Source organism: Impatiens glandulifera, chromosome 4 (genome assembly GCF_907164915.1).
Source record: "Impatiens glandulifera chromosome 4, dImpGla2.1, whole genome shotgun sequence".
NCBI classification, from domain to species: Eukaryota; Viridiplantae; Streptophyta; class Magnoliopsida; order Ericales; family Balsaminaceae; genus Impatiens; species Impatiens glandulifera.
The window spans coordinates 27382918-27396680 of NC_061865.1; the positions used below are offsets into that span (position 1 = coordinate 27382918).

Sequence of the window (13763 nt, forward strand, 5' to 3'; positions counted from 1 at the left end):
AATAATCTATGTCAATAAATTGAGATAAACATTAATTGTGATATTCAAAAAGATGATGTGATCTTCACTTAATCTTAAATATTCCCGTTCTGAATATGTATTCGTCGAATGTGAGATTAAATTTTTCAACTCTCTATCTATAACCTTTGAGTATTCTTGAAATTGAACAAAACTTATACCTTATAATTTTTCAACTCTCTATTTATAACCTCTTAAGTATTTATTGAATTTGAACAAAACTTATACCTTATAGTCTAACATTATTTATATATGAATTAAGAACTTAACTGTAATATACTCATCTATGATGGTCAAGAAACTCTACCATAATCAACATGAGTGTAAAGCCCTTAGATGATGGGAGATATTGTAATGTTAACAAACAATATATATTTTACTTTTGGATCCTGTACTCAAATTAAGGAGGCATAATCTATTTTGTGAAAATGTTATCTCTACAACTGCAATGGAGGACAAGCATACAATGAAGAAGCACCAACTCCCCGGAATAAGTCAGACGTGAATTAGTCATTCATCACGACGGAAAGAATGCATCCTCCTCAGTCGCAGCCACTTCATAAACCCGGTCGTGACGACAAGCATGATTTGGAAAAGAAATTTCCTCAGCTACGACCTGGAAAAGGGGAAAGACCGCCTCATCCGCTCGACTATCGGATAATAGATTGCATTCCGAACATGAAGTCTCTAGAGGAAGAGAGCACAACACACTACTACAAAATTCTTTACACTTAAACCAATAACAAACAAACAAAAAAATGAAACAACATTCTCTATACTTTTAGAAAATTCACATTGTAAAATTATGTAATAAATTTTTTTATGACATAACAAAATGTAAAAAAAACAATGAAGAAAAATATATGTAAATATAGGGTGGGATGTTCAATAAAAGACCCTAAATTTGATTATACAGAATGATATTTTGGTCAATTTGGTCTTCATTGCACAGTTAAAGAATGGTCTTGTTTCATTTTTATGAGACTGCTCTCAATGTTCCTTAGTACTGGTTTATATCTGCAATACAAAAATAATTTACCATTCAAAGAAACCATATAGACTTTCATTTGTCCAAACAAAGTAGATTTTGTCAACTTACAGTCGGGCTAGACCATCGTATGCCTGTTTCGCTTGTCGAAGATGCGCAGAAAGCTGCAATACTTCACCAGCTAAACCATCTGCTCTTCCCTGTTCTTTAGCAAGTTGACCCTGCGCCAGATAAATAAATTTTAAAACACAAAATCTTAAGAGAAAAATAAATGGTATGATCTGATCTGATGATTACAAACAGACCCTCAAAGAAAGAACTTCATCTGGGTAAGATTGAAAATCAGTTCCATTTGAGTTTCCTCCTTTATTAGCTGTTTCTAACATGTCTTTCTTGATTTCCATATTTGTTGCTTGTTCTGTTCTCAACTTATCTAACATTCCTCGGAGCTCCTTATTCTGCTCAAGACAGTCTTTTACCTGCACAAATCATACTACTGATCTTAGCCAAAAAGAAATATACTAATTAGCCAATTTGGTAGTTAATTTGCTACTAAGCTTATTCGCTAAATCACTCCGGTGGTACAGAGAGAAAAGAATAAAGATCGCTAAGACTGTTTGATTCAACTTATTTGCTCAAGCTACTGTAGCAGATTATTTGTGGAGGATAAGCTGAATCAAACGAGCACATATGGGTTATGTGACAATCAACACTCTACTCATTAATCACATCATTGAAATCAACAACCAAAATGCCTCATTTTAAGAAAAAATAAAAAATATTCTAGATTTATAGTAATGTCTTTTGACCCAACTAACATCAAATCACCTTAAATAACCTGATATTCAATAACCTACATCAAACAAGGTTATTTGGAAATGACCTTATATCAAACAAGGCCTTAGTACTTAACAATACCTGACTTTCCCACTGTGCTACAGCTCCCATGGCCTCTTGATATGAAGATGAGAGACTAGAGTTCTCCTCAAAAAGTCTCTCTATCTCTGAAGATTGAGAATCAATCTGTCAATAGAACTAAAAAGGTTATATGCATTCAATGGAAGTTAAACAAGTTTGAGAAACATGAATTTATTTACCTCCATTAGAAGCTTCTGTCTGCTACTCTCCAATTTCTCAATCACTACAGCCATATCATGCAACTGTTTGTCAAGCCTCTCTTTGTCTTCCTGAGTACAAAACACTCATTATAAGACCTCGAGATAATTACGAAATCAGTTCCATCGAATTCAAGAAGTTTCAGTCAAGTTACTTATGCACATTGTTTACCTGAGTAGAGTAGTGATGATCCTTTCTTTAGTTTTTAACTTGTTTTGGAAACTAGATTCTAGAATTAATCTAAAATTACCTTCATGAAAAAATTATTGTTTGTTATAATTTGATTTATTTCATTTTTTACATCCAAAGTAACGTATTATTCATAATATTCATTTACTGTTTAAATTATAACATCGTGAAACTATGTAAAAATCTAGATAATCAATCTCAACTCAAACAAAGCCTTTCTTTAGTAGTGATGATCCTTTCTTTAGTTTTTAACTTGTTTTGGAAACTAGATTCTAGAATTAATCTAAAATTACCTTCATGAAAAAATTATTGTTTGTTTTAATTTGATTTATTTCATTTTTTACATCCAAAGTAACGTATTATTCATAATATTCATTTACTGTTTAAATTATAACATCGTGAAACTATGTAAAAATCTAGATAATCAATCTCAACTCAAACAAAGCCTTAGTATTAAAATTGTTTTACTCACCAAGGAAAATGGCTTCTTTGCAGCCTTATCTGAAGGCTCCTCCTCTGTATTCACAAAGATAGATATTCATCATTCAAGGAGGCAAAGGATAAAAAAGGCGAACATAGTAAGAAATTATCAAAAGGAAGGTCCTTATAACATGAACTTGAATGTGAAAATTAAGATAAAAAATAAAACTATAATCAACAGATTACACAAACAATAAAATAATAAAACTTCAAAACTTGTTATTTGCTCCATGACATCATTTTTCTTTTTTGAGATTGTTTAATTGGTTAAGATATGAGACAGATCCCACATAAACAAGAGATTCTTGGGGTTTAATAGCCTTGGCATTCCAACTACAACAGCTAGCATTTGAGGTATTGTTCTCTACAGACTATGTTTAGTTTGAGGCGGAATAGGAATCGAGGGCCCAAATCCTATTTCGTTGTTTGTTGAGAGTATGGTGAAATTGGGATTTAAATAAATACAGTTTCTTCAATCCCAAATCCATTCTTCACTCCTTATTAGAATTAAAATTCTACTGTTTTTTTTTCTTTCAAAAATAGGATTTAAATTATATCCGATTCTAATTCTTAAAAAATATCGAGGAACCAAAGAGTTCTCAGGAAAATAATAAGCTATGGATTCTCTTACAATTCGAACCGCAATGGCATAACATTATATAATAATGTATTTTTGGGTAAAACTACATCACAAATATGCAATCAATTTATCAATAAAAAACTGAGCATGCATATGAGATTATCCATTCTTGACTTATGTTGGCAACTCAGATACAGATAGAAGGAGACAGGAGTGCCAAACAATCATTTAGACAAACTGAATAGACCTTATACATATCAAAGGTATTAGGCCTTTGTCAACTTGATCAAAATACAATAAAATCTATATTTTGCATAAATTCTAACTGGAAACTGATCCATGAAAGAATTTGGATCACAATCCAGGAAGTAGCCTCACTTTTTATTAGCTTATAACAAATGATGTCATGACTTGTATTGTTATTTTTTGGTTTTTCTCACAATAAATGTGACTTTCACATTTACTATGGGTCAATGAAGAATCTCTCACTCTTTAAAATTCCAGAAATTCGCCTCAAATTCACTTATCATACCAAATAGAAAAAATATCACTTCCAATTTTTTATATTTATTTTTGGTGATTTTCCAATGTGATCGTGATTCTGAGAGTGACAAAATACTAGTTTCCAAATTGGCTCATTGACTAGTTAAATCTCCCTGACAAACCTAACTCAAGACCATTGTAAGTATCATTAAATGTTGGCATCACATGAACCAGTGCAAACTAAATATAATATGTTGGACACCTAGTTATTAACAGATAAAACTGAATGTATTACTATTAACTCTGTGCGGACTGGAATACCTGAGGCCATCCTTGGGATGAGAGCAAGTTTCTCTTCCAGTTCCTGCTTTTCCGATGTCAAAGAAGAGATCTGTGTTTGCTCCTCAGCTAGAAGATGCTGCATTTGTTGCCTCAGTTTTGATTCTTGCTGCAAAGAAAAACATTCGTCTGAAACCAATAAATATCTCTCTTTCGAAGTGAGATTAAAAAGTAAATGCTGACCTCTAACTGCAATTTCAGACTTTCAAGCTCCTTCTGTGTGGATTGCAGGCTGTCATGTGGAAACCCAAAGGATGTTATTCCACTAACTGAAGTGTTCATCGATTGTTGCTGCATCATATTCAGTTCTGCTCTCAGAGCTGCAGCATCTTCCTCAGCCTAAAAGAAATAACCAAACTGCTGAATTTAAATATCTATGGAAATTTAAATATGAAAGTTATGAGCTTACACGATATTGCTCTTCTTCCGCTTCCTTGAGACGTTTTTTCATTGTGCGAAGTTGGGCAGACAGATCCTCCTACACAAACAATAACAATTTCAGTAATAAAAAAACTGAAAGAGGATTAAAGTTGGTGGTGAAATGGTAAACACAATAGACTCAAAAATCTCGTGCTAAAGAGCGTGGAGGTTCGAGTCCAACCAAACACAGAACAAACAAACTGAAAAGTAAACAAGTACCCTTGCAACAACTGCAGCATCTTTTTCCATTGCAACATCTTTCAAAGCTTTCCTCAAGGATGGTACAGTCTTCTGTTCCTGGAAAATTTCAAATGAACAGGAAATGAAAAGGAGGCACAAGAAAACAAATCTTGTTTGTGCATTTCCTGAAGAGAATAGCGATATCACTCCATCAAGAACACAAAAAGTAAGCATAAACATGATCTAATTTCCCGTCCACAACCTATCAATGGCTAGTTATAATATTGGTTCATGTCATCTTCAATCATTTCAATAGACAACAAACTGTAACAAGAAAAAAAAAACTAGAAAATTATTCTGTGCAAAAGATTGAGGGGTATTTTACCAGGTCAGTAATACTTCGCTTGAATGTCTCATTTTCTGTTTCTGTAGCCAGAAGCTGAATAAAGAAAGAAGAAATACAGCATTAGAAAATATCGACAAAAAGATAAATCTTATAGCATGTGCATTAGATAATTATGGTACCTTACTGGTCAAGTTCTTATTTCCTTCTTCCAATTGAGCGTTTCTTTTCTGCAAATCTTTCAGCTGGGATACAAGCCCACTGACGTCGCTCTGGATAATCATACGAAAATGAATATGAATATGAATGAGTATTAAGAATAAAATGATTGAAATCAATTTCATTCTGAAGCTACAGTAAGATGGGCAGCCAATTCCACAAGGTATAAAACAGAAATATACCTCCGATAGCCGACTTCCGTTGTCCGTTTTTTTCATATCGGAAGCATCTGTGAAGATACAACGAGATTAAGCAATGCAATGAATTTCTGAAAAAGAATTGAAATTTGACACATAAAGAAAGAGAAAAACCATTGGGGATAGAGACTTTGGTTAGATCAGATCCAGAGGAGGCCTTGATCAATCGATCCGCAGCTCTCTTTTGACGGATTTCTTCCAACTGCAAGGAAAGGAAACGAAGACGAATAGCGGGAATGCCTTAGGAAAGAAAAAACGGAAATAATCAAATCTGTTACCGTTCTCCTGGCAAGAGACGCATGCTTGGAATCCATCTCTCTACAAGAAAACCCTGCTTTTGGCGTCCTCCTATCAATATTTCTACACTAACAACTAAATTTTTTCATTTTCTCAGGGTAACTTTTCCTTTATACTTATTTTTAATTTTAAAGAACTAAAGTAAAGTAGGTTACCCCAAATTCAATGTGGCCTAATTTCTTGCCTTAAATAAAATAAAAAATTTCAAAAATAATAATCATGTTCAGGAGGAGAAAAATCCCAGAAAATGGCAATGTTTGAAAGATTTTTTTTTTTTGTTGAGATGTTTAAGGAGACTTTTTACGAGGATAAATACAATGAAGGTTAAACGAAATCAAGGCCACGAATTTACATTTTAAATTTTACTCGAACATGGGTATGTGCAAAAAAAAATTTATAAAAATTGCAATGTTTGGAATTTTTTTTATTTCTCTCTTTTTGTATTATTGTTTTCGTCCCATCTTCGTTAACCCACCATTGCTCTTTTAAATATATAATTTTTTTTTATATAAAAAAGAACTATTATTTAATTCTTAAGAGTTGTATAAACAAAATTAATAAATAATATAAAATAACATTTACAAAATAAATATGATGATTTTGATATAAAATTATATAAATAATTTACAAAACTAAAATTTTTAATAAAATAATTCAATGATTATACAATTTTTTCAAGTACAAATTATCTTACCAAATAATACTTGATCATGTACAAATAAATACAGTAAAATAATAAATTCAAATATATATATATATATATATATATATATATATATATATATATATGTAATATCAAAAAAGAATACTCTAAAAATTCAAATAGTAATCTTTAACAATCATTCATATGAATACCAACAACATTAATCTGTATTCAAATAACAAATTAGAAGATGGTGATGTGTGAATAATTGTACAAGTGATTTCATGATCCCATCAAGAACACGCACAAACAAAAAAAAATTAAGAATGATTTTAACATATGTAGGGTTAGAAATAAGAAATGAGTTATAGAGGTTAAAGAAATAAAGTCAATTAAGCAAAGTCAAATGATTAAATATGAACTATGGAAAATTTACATTTTAGCTGAACAACTTTGATAATTGTAAAATTAAAATATCGAATTATCAAAAATAACCTACAATTATATAATAATTCCTAATTTTCAAATTGTTCGGATTGTCGGATCGAGAACTCTGATTAATTTGGAAATGCTATTTTTTTTTCTCAATTTTTATATTATTACTCGAACAAACCTGATATCATACCAAGATTGCGAATCCAATAAATCTATCATGAAATTAAACGGAGGGGAGGAAATACAGCTGGTGTAAAGTCCTTGTTCTGAAATCCGAAAACATTTCTCCGGACCGGTTCGTTCATCCTTGAACATGGTTCTTCAATAATGGTGGGTGGTGCTTTTCATTTTCTGCATTTCTTAGTTAGCCAGTTAGTTAGTTGTTCAAGCTTTTCTTACTTCTTCAATGGTGGTAGAACTAGATAGTGGATACATCATTATTATGCTTAATTGTTCTGTTATGTTCTGAGCACTACAATTCTAATATTATATATCTTAAATCTTCATCTGAAATCTGAATCAGAACCCTTTCGTTGATTTACATACATATAATTTATTGTTACACCAATTCTTTATCAACATGAAAGATTGAGTCTTTGGCATCACCAACTGAGTTGCAGGACCTTTGAATTATCCAAAGACAATATGTATACAAACTAATAAGACTTGAGATTTTCATGGTGTATATAATTATTTTGTTCTTGCTTCAATGTTGATAGATCAAGATATTTGTTTCTTTCTGTTTCTGGTGATTTGCACCTGTGTACATATCTTAAAATTGTAAGATATTTAAAGAGTTGTCCTTCTCTTGGGATATACTACTCTGCTAATAATGATTTGATTCTTGAGAGTTTTTCAGATTCAGATTGGGCTTCTTGTCTAGATTCAAGTCGATCAGTCACAAAATATTATATTAGATTGGGTAATGCAACAATTTCATGGAAAACCAAGAAACAAACAACAGTCTCACGATCATCTACAGAGATCGAATATCGTAGTCTTGCGACTACGATATGTGAGATCCAATGGATATGTTATATTCTAAATGACTTGGGAGTCAAAACAACATTTTCAGTCAGACTTTGGTGTGACAATCAAGCGGCGATCCACATCTCCGAAAATCCAGTTTTTCATGAAAGAACGAAACACATCGAAATTGATTGTCATGTTGTACGAGACAAATTTAAAGTTGGAATTATTTCGTTGCAGCATATTCCGTCCAAGTCTCAGCTTGCTGATATTTTTACAAAAGCATTAGACTGCCATCCATTTTCAGAATTAAGGAACAAACTTAGTCTTCAAGATGTCCATCTTGAGGAGGGGATGTAAAATAGTATGTTAAGTTTGTTCTATTTATTAAGTTAGGTTATATTTTAATACATTGTGTTGTTCATATTCCTAAATGTAAACAAAACAATCATTTAAGGATTGTTTTGTAATTATTACATTTTAATATTAAAAGGCAAGGGGAACTGATAATCCTCATTTTCGTTTCTCATTTTTCTCTCTGTAAACCTTAATTCAACATTCTCTCATCTTGTTAATTCAATATTGTCAAGGATTCTTTCAGAATCCATTTCCATTCTATGAAGATCAAGTTGTATTTGCACCGATCATTCTTTTTTCTAAGTTTAATTGTTTTAATTTGTAAATAAATTTGATTGTAAACAAAAAAAAATACGACTTTTAGATAACGTTATTTATTTAAGACGATTAATCAATTAATAAACTTCTTATTCTTTCTTTTATGAAACAAACTAGAGACTCGTGATAACATCAATTTTATTCATTTATCAAATCATAATTCTATAAGGAAGTAATTACAAACAAACACATGTTAATACATTGTTTATATAATCAAATTAAAAACAATGAATGAAGTTCCAATCGAAACCATCTACGTCTACCCTACCTTCTATACATGATTTGATTCTCCAAAGTAATTTCAATATAAAAGATGTCTTCCACATCATCGTTTATTGAGCATGATCATATCTAGACGGTAAAAATTGAGGCGGTAGCGGCGGCGTTGCAGACATGATATCATACCAAGATTGCGAATCCAATAAATCTTTCATGTAATTAAACGGGACCTCTTCTTGGAACTCGGCGAGGGGAGGATATACATCTGGTGTAGTAAAGTCGGTTGCTCTGAAATCCGGAAACATTTCTCCGGACCGGTTCGTTGACGACGTTGTTTTGCTTTTCAGAACTCCCTCATTTTCCATTGAAGTAGATGGGTCCCAGTTTTTTTGGAGTGGATCATATTCTAGTACTTCATTGTGATCCCACAATGCCGGAAGCTCGCAATCAGTAACAAATCCTTGTTTTGTGATGAACCCAGAATTAAAATCATTTTCGAAATCTAGCATTTGATTTGACGGGAGAATAGATTGTTCATTTGATAAGAGATCTCGGAAGAAATCATCACCAGATTTGATCGTAGAGAAGTCTTCAAAATTGGGAGATTCTTGTTGTATTGAAAAACAATCCTCACCACCATAATTGATTGCAGAGTAGTGTTCCGAATGTTTGATAGATTGAGAATGAGAATGAGATGGATCATTATTAGTCTTTGATAAGATGTTGATTCTATCGGTAATCAGTTTCAATCTGGCTTCAATTTGGTTGGAGAATGTTTGTAACGATTTTGTAGACAATCCATCGAGCAAACCTCTTATTCTAGTTGGAGAAGGTTGTACATGTGCTGCTGCTGCTTTAGATGATTCTCCATGATCATGAACAGCCATAGCCATGTTGTTGTTGTTCTTGATCTGGATTCTTGATTTTTCTTCTTTGTAGCGATTGAGGATTAGCTTCAATTGATTGGAATTCTCTGGCCATGTCTCCACTTTTCCATCTTCCCCAAAAGAGACTATGCAAACGTCAACCCCGCATAGGGTTGAAAGCTCCAAACCCTTTTTCATAATGCTATTCATTTTCAAATTCAGCTGTTTTACATCCTTCTTCTTCATCATTGAATAACTTTTTTTTCTTTCTTTTGACTGGTGAAAGATATGATTAGAGGAGGGAAAGAAAAGAAGCTAGAATATATATTTATATATAACAAGAATGAAATTTGACCGTTTGTTTAATTTTAATTGTAATTTCTTCTACCAACAAACAAACGGTTATATTTTTATATTTTAATTTGAAATTTAAAATTTAAAATTACATATGCATAATGTAGGCATCCATCCCGCTTAAATCCTCCTTATCCGCAAATCGATTTCAATAAGAAGAATCAACTAGTAGATACATTCAAGAGATGAAGCCACTTTCGAGATCTCTCGCCGGATCTGGAGAGGCGATGATGGCGTTCAATATCCCGTAGGAGGTGGATTTGAAGAAGAGACGAATCTGAATCATACCCCTAATAATGGAATTGATTTCAACAGTGCAGAGAAGAAGAGTTCGGCGGCTACGTCTAGAAAACGATCGAGATCTGTCAACATAGAGGAAAATGAAACAATTCCTGAATTCCATCATCGACAACATTCAGATCCAGATCCTCCGACTGGAATGAAATTGGATTCTGGGTCTTCTACAAAGATGGAAGAGAAGTGGAGGAATCAAAGGATTTTGGACTTGGAAGTGTACTCTAAACGTCTAGAATTGCTTGGGTTGATGAGATCAGTTGGTAGTTCAGTTCATCCTTGAATATGGTTCTTCAATAATCAGTTGTTTCTTCTGTATTGGTGCTTCTGGTGATGACAGGGTACTTCCACCTTTACCTTCCGTGTTCTTTTCAAAAATCATCTTTTGCTAATGTATCTAAATATTGCTGTCGTTCTAGGTTTTCTAATTGTCTCTGTACTGGTAATGCTGTCTATGTCAGATTTGGAAAATTTTCTGGCCTTATTGATTAAATCGAGTTTACTTACTGAACAGCAGAAGAAGACTAACTGTTGTTTTGAAATGGGAAAAGCTTTCAAAGGGTAAAACTCTTGATGTAATCTGTTTTGTATGATTCTAACAAAGTGGAATTAATAGGGTTGCAGAATAGTTGATCATTGACATATGATCTGTAAATATGTAATCAAAATATTCATCATTTCTTGTTTTCATTATTGTACCACAAATCTGTTGAACAGAATTCTTGGTTAGATTTGACGTTATCAAAATCGATTCAGCTATTGCTTTTGAAGATAACAGTTGTCCATAAATTTTGCCCTTCTTGGGCTAAAGAAATGGTATTATGGTAGGTATCTTGACTGTTTTGCTACAATTCTAATTGCTTGATAGAATCTGGTATATAATTGTACTTTATCGTGCAGATTTTGTGCTCCAATCCCATATAAATTATGTTAAATTCGTCAAGTTTTTTTTTTTTTTTATCAAATACTTGCATTGGAAGTACGAGTAAAAAACAGTTATCGGACTTGGTTGTTGCTCGTAACTCTTCTAAGATTTGGATCCTACACTTTGTTGCTGCACGATAGTTCAAGAGGTATAATTAATGTATTTGTTTCTTCTGTATTTTCTAATGTATTGTTTTTGAAGGAATATAATTATTATATACAAATTTAAAACTCCATTATAACTTTGCATTCATTATTTCTTTTAATTGACTCATCAAATAGCTAATAAAAAAATTATAATATTCCATTTATTTTTGTCTGTTTGGATTGGGTATAGATGGAACAAGATTGACATTATAATTGTCAAAAAGTTTTATCATTAAAAAGTAAAACTCGTTGATTTAGCTAACTTGTAAATAATGAGTTTTCTCTGGGAGATTGAATGAGTTATTATTATTATGCACGAGTGATGATAGGGGACGCGAATTTGGGGCCGCAAAAGTCCGCGAATATTGGATATTCGATTTAATGACAGAATATTCTTTCCTCTATTAATTAATTTTTCTCATTTTCTTGTTAATTAATTAATTTTTCTCACTTTCCTCATTAATTTATTAATTTATATTAATTTATTAATTTATGTCAGTCTCTTTCACTAATTATTTTCTCTTTCTCACTAATTAACTTATCTTTTTTCATGACTAATTAATTATTTTCTCTCTCCCACTAATTAATTAAAAAATAATTAAAAATAAAATCTCAGATTAAATATTTATTAATTAATTAATTTCTTTTTCTTTCTTCCAACTTAAACTTTAAACTATATACCCAAACTTTAAACCATAAATCTTAAACCCTAAATTCTAAACTCTAAACTTTAAACTTTCAATATACTTTAGATGAGACAATAAATTATTTTAATTAATAGTAAAAAGAAAAGAAAGTAGGAGAGAAAAAAAATAATTAATAAAAGGGACAAAGATAAATTAATTAATTAATTAATTAATGAGAATAATGAAAGAAATTAATATATAACAGAAGGAAAGAGAATATTCCATGATTAAACCAAATATCCAATATTCGCGGACTTTCGCGTCCCCAGATTCGCGGCCCCTATCATAACTCTCTATTATGCAGGACATCATTACAAAGTGAAATTTGTTGTTATCTCTTTAGTGAGAATTTTATGATTTAGTCATGTTGTTTACTGTTGGGTCCTTTCATTTTTACTTTTACTTGTAGTAGATAGTAGTAGCATTGTAAGTCTTCTAAATGTCCATTTCAAACATTCTATAGGAATATTTTCAACTTTAATTTTATAAATGAAGTTAAGTTTTTATGATTAACTAGACAAGTACTGTTTAGAAAAGTTTGGGATTAATTTATTCAGAGTTAATAGTTGTTGCACTAAGTTGTAATATCATTGTATATTTGCAAGTTCTTAACTCCATGTTAATGTTGATTGTCAATGAAGAATAAATTATAGAAAATTAGTTGACTATTCTTTTTTAGAGCTGGTTCGGATTGGGGTTGTTTGTTAGTTTATCTTGTAATATTTTTTAGCCTGCCATAGATCCTCGGGTTCTTGCAACTGTTGAATCAAATTGGGCATTTAGTGGTCTTTTGCTTGGAATAAGTGATTTTTCATGTCATGCATCATTGAAAATCTTAATAGTTAGTAAGTATCTAATGTCAATAGCCAAACAACTATTTAAATACATTTTGTAATTGTATTTATGTTATTATATAGAGTTAAATGCTGAATAGTCCCTGAAGGTTTGGATATCAGACTACTTGGTCCCTGAACCAAAATAATAGAACCCATTAGTCCCTACCGTCCAAAACTGTTAGTCAAAACCTTTTGACCGTTAAATAATGACCATTTTGCTCCTACCTTTTTTTTAAATTTAAAACAAATTAAATTAAATTAAAACCTAACTTAAATATAATCTAACCTAACCACAGTGCAAGCGATCGGGATTTAAAATCAAACAAACTAAAGAGATCTCCCGTCGAAGCCAGTCGAACCCCTTCTCCCAAATCGGGATTTGAAGACGAATCCACAGTGCAAGCGATTGACGACGACCTGGGTGACCTTGACTGGGCGACTGAGGCAAGAGAACGATTGGTGTTAATATGAAAGAATGCAAGATCTGTAAGTAATCCAAGCTCGTTCGGTAAATAACCAGCAATGTCACCATGGTTGAGATCGATTCTGGCGACTGTTCTTATGGAAGGATTGTTTGGAGGCGGTGCACAGTATACATCGGTGTATGTACAGACGTTAGATCCAACCCAATTGGCTGTGAGATTGAGAGGATCTGAGAGAATGGCGAGCTTCAAAGCTTGCAAAGCAATGTATGCATTTCGGAGTTGAGGATTTTCGAAGGAGAGAGATGGGTCTACTGGTGTTACATTCTTAGCTTGAACGTAGGTGGTGATGAAGAAAAAGAAGAAGAAGAAAGTAATGAAGTTGGTTTTCTTCATCTCAGATTAGACATCCGACGCTCCTACGAACCATTGGCGACTGAAAGG

The 13763-nt window shown here is 32.1% G+C and overlaps 2 protein-coding genes across 2 annotated transcripts; both read right to left on the reverse strand.

The window, feature by feature from the left end:
• Window positions 1–859: 859 nt before the first annotated feature.
• Window positions 860–5866, reverse strand: LOC124934072 (E3 ubiquitin-protein ligase BRE1). Its single transcript, XM_047474542.1, has 15 exons — window positions 5831–5866; window positions 5667–5754; window positions 5538–5584; window positions 5319–5408; window positions 5179–5232; window positions 4833–4910; window positions 4603–4671; window positions 4377–4532; window positions 4176–4302; window positions 2784–2827; window positions 2104–2193; window positions 1925–2029; window positions 1312–1485; window positions 1118–1227; window positions 860–1035 (listed from the first exon to the last, which is right to left on the reverse strand). The coding sequence occupies exons 1-15, from the start codon at window positions 5864–5866 to the stop codon at window positions 960–962; spliced, it is 1344 nt and encodes a 447-aa protein (XP_047330498.1). The 3' UTR covers window positions 860–959.
• A 3037-nt stretch (window positions 5867–8903) lies between these two features.
• On the reverse strand, window positions 8904–9902 carry LOC124935019 (agamous-like MADS-box protein AGL75). Its single transcript, XM_047475486.1, has one exon. It carries the CDS (start codon window positions 9900–9902, stop codon window positions 8904–8906), a length of 999 nt encoding a protein of 332 aa, XP_047331442.1.
• Between the last annotated feature and the right edge of the window lie 3861 nt (window positions 9903–13763).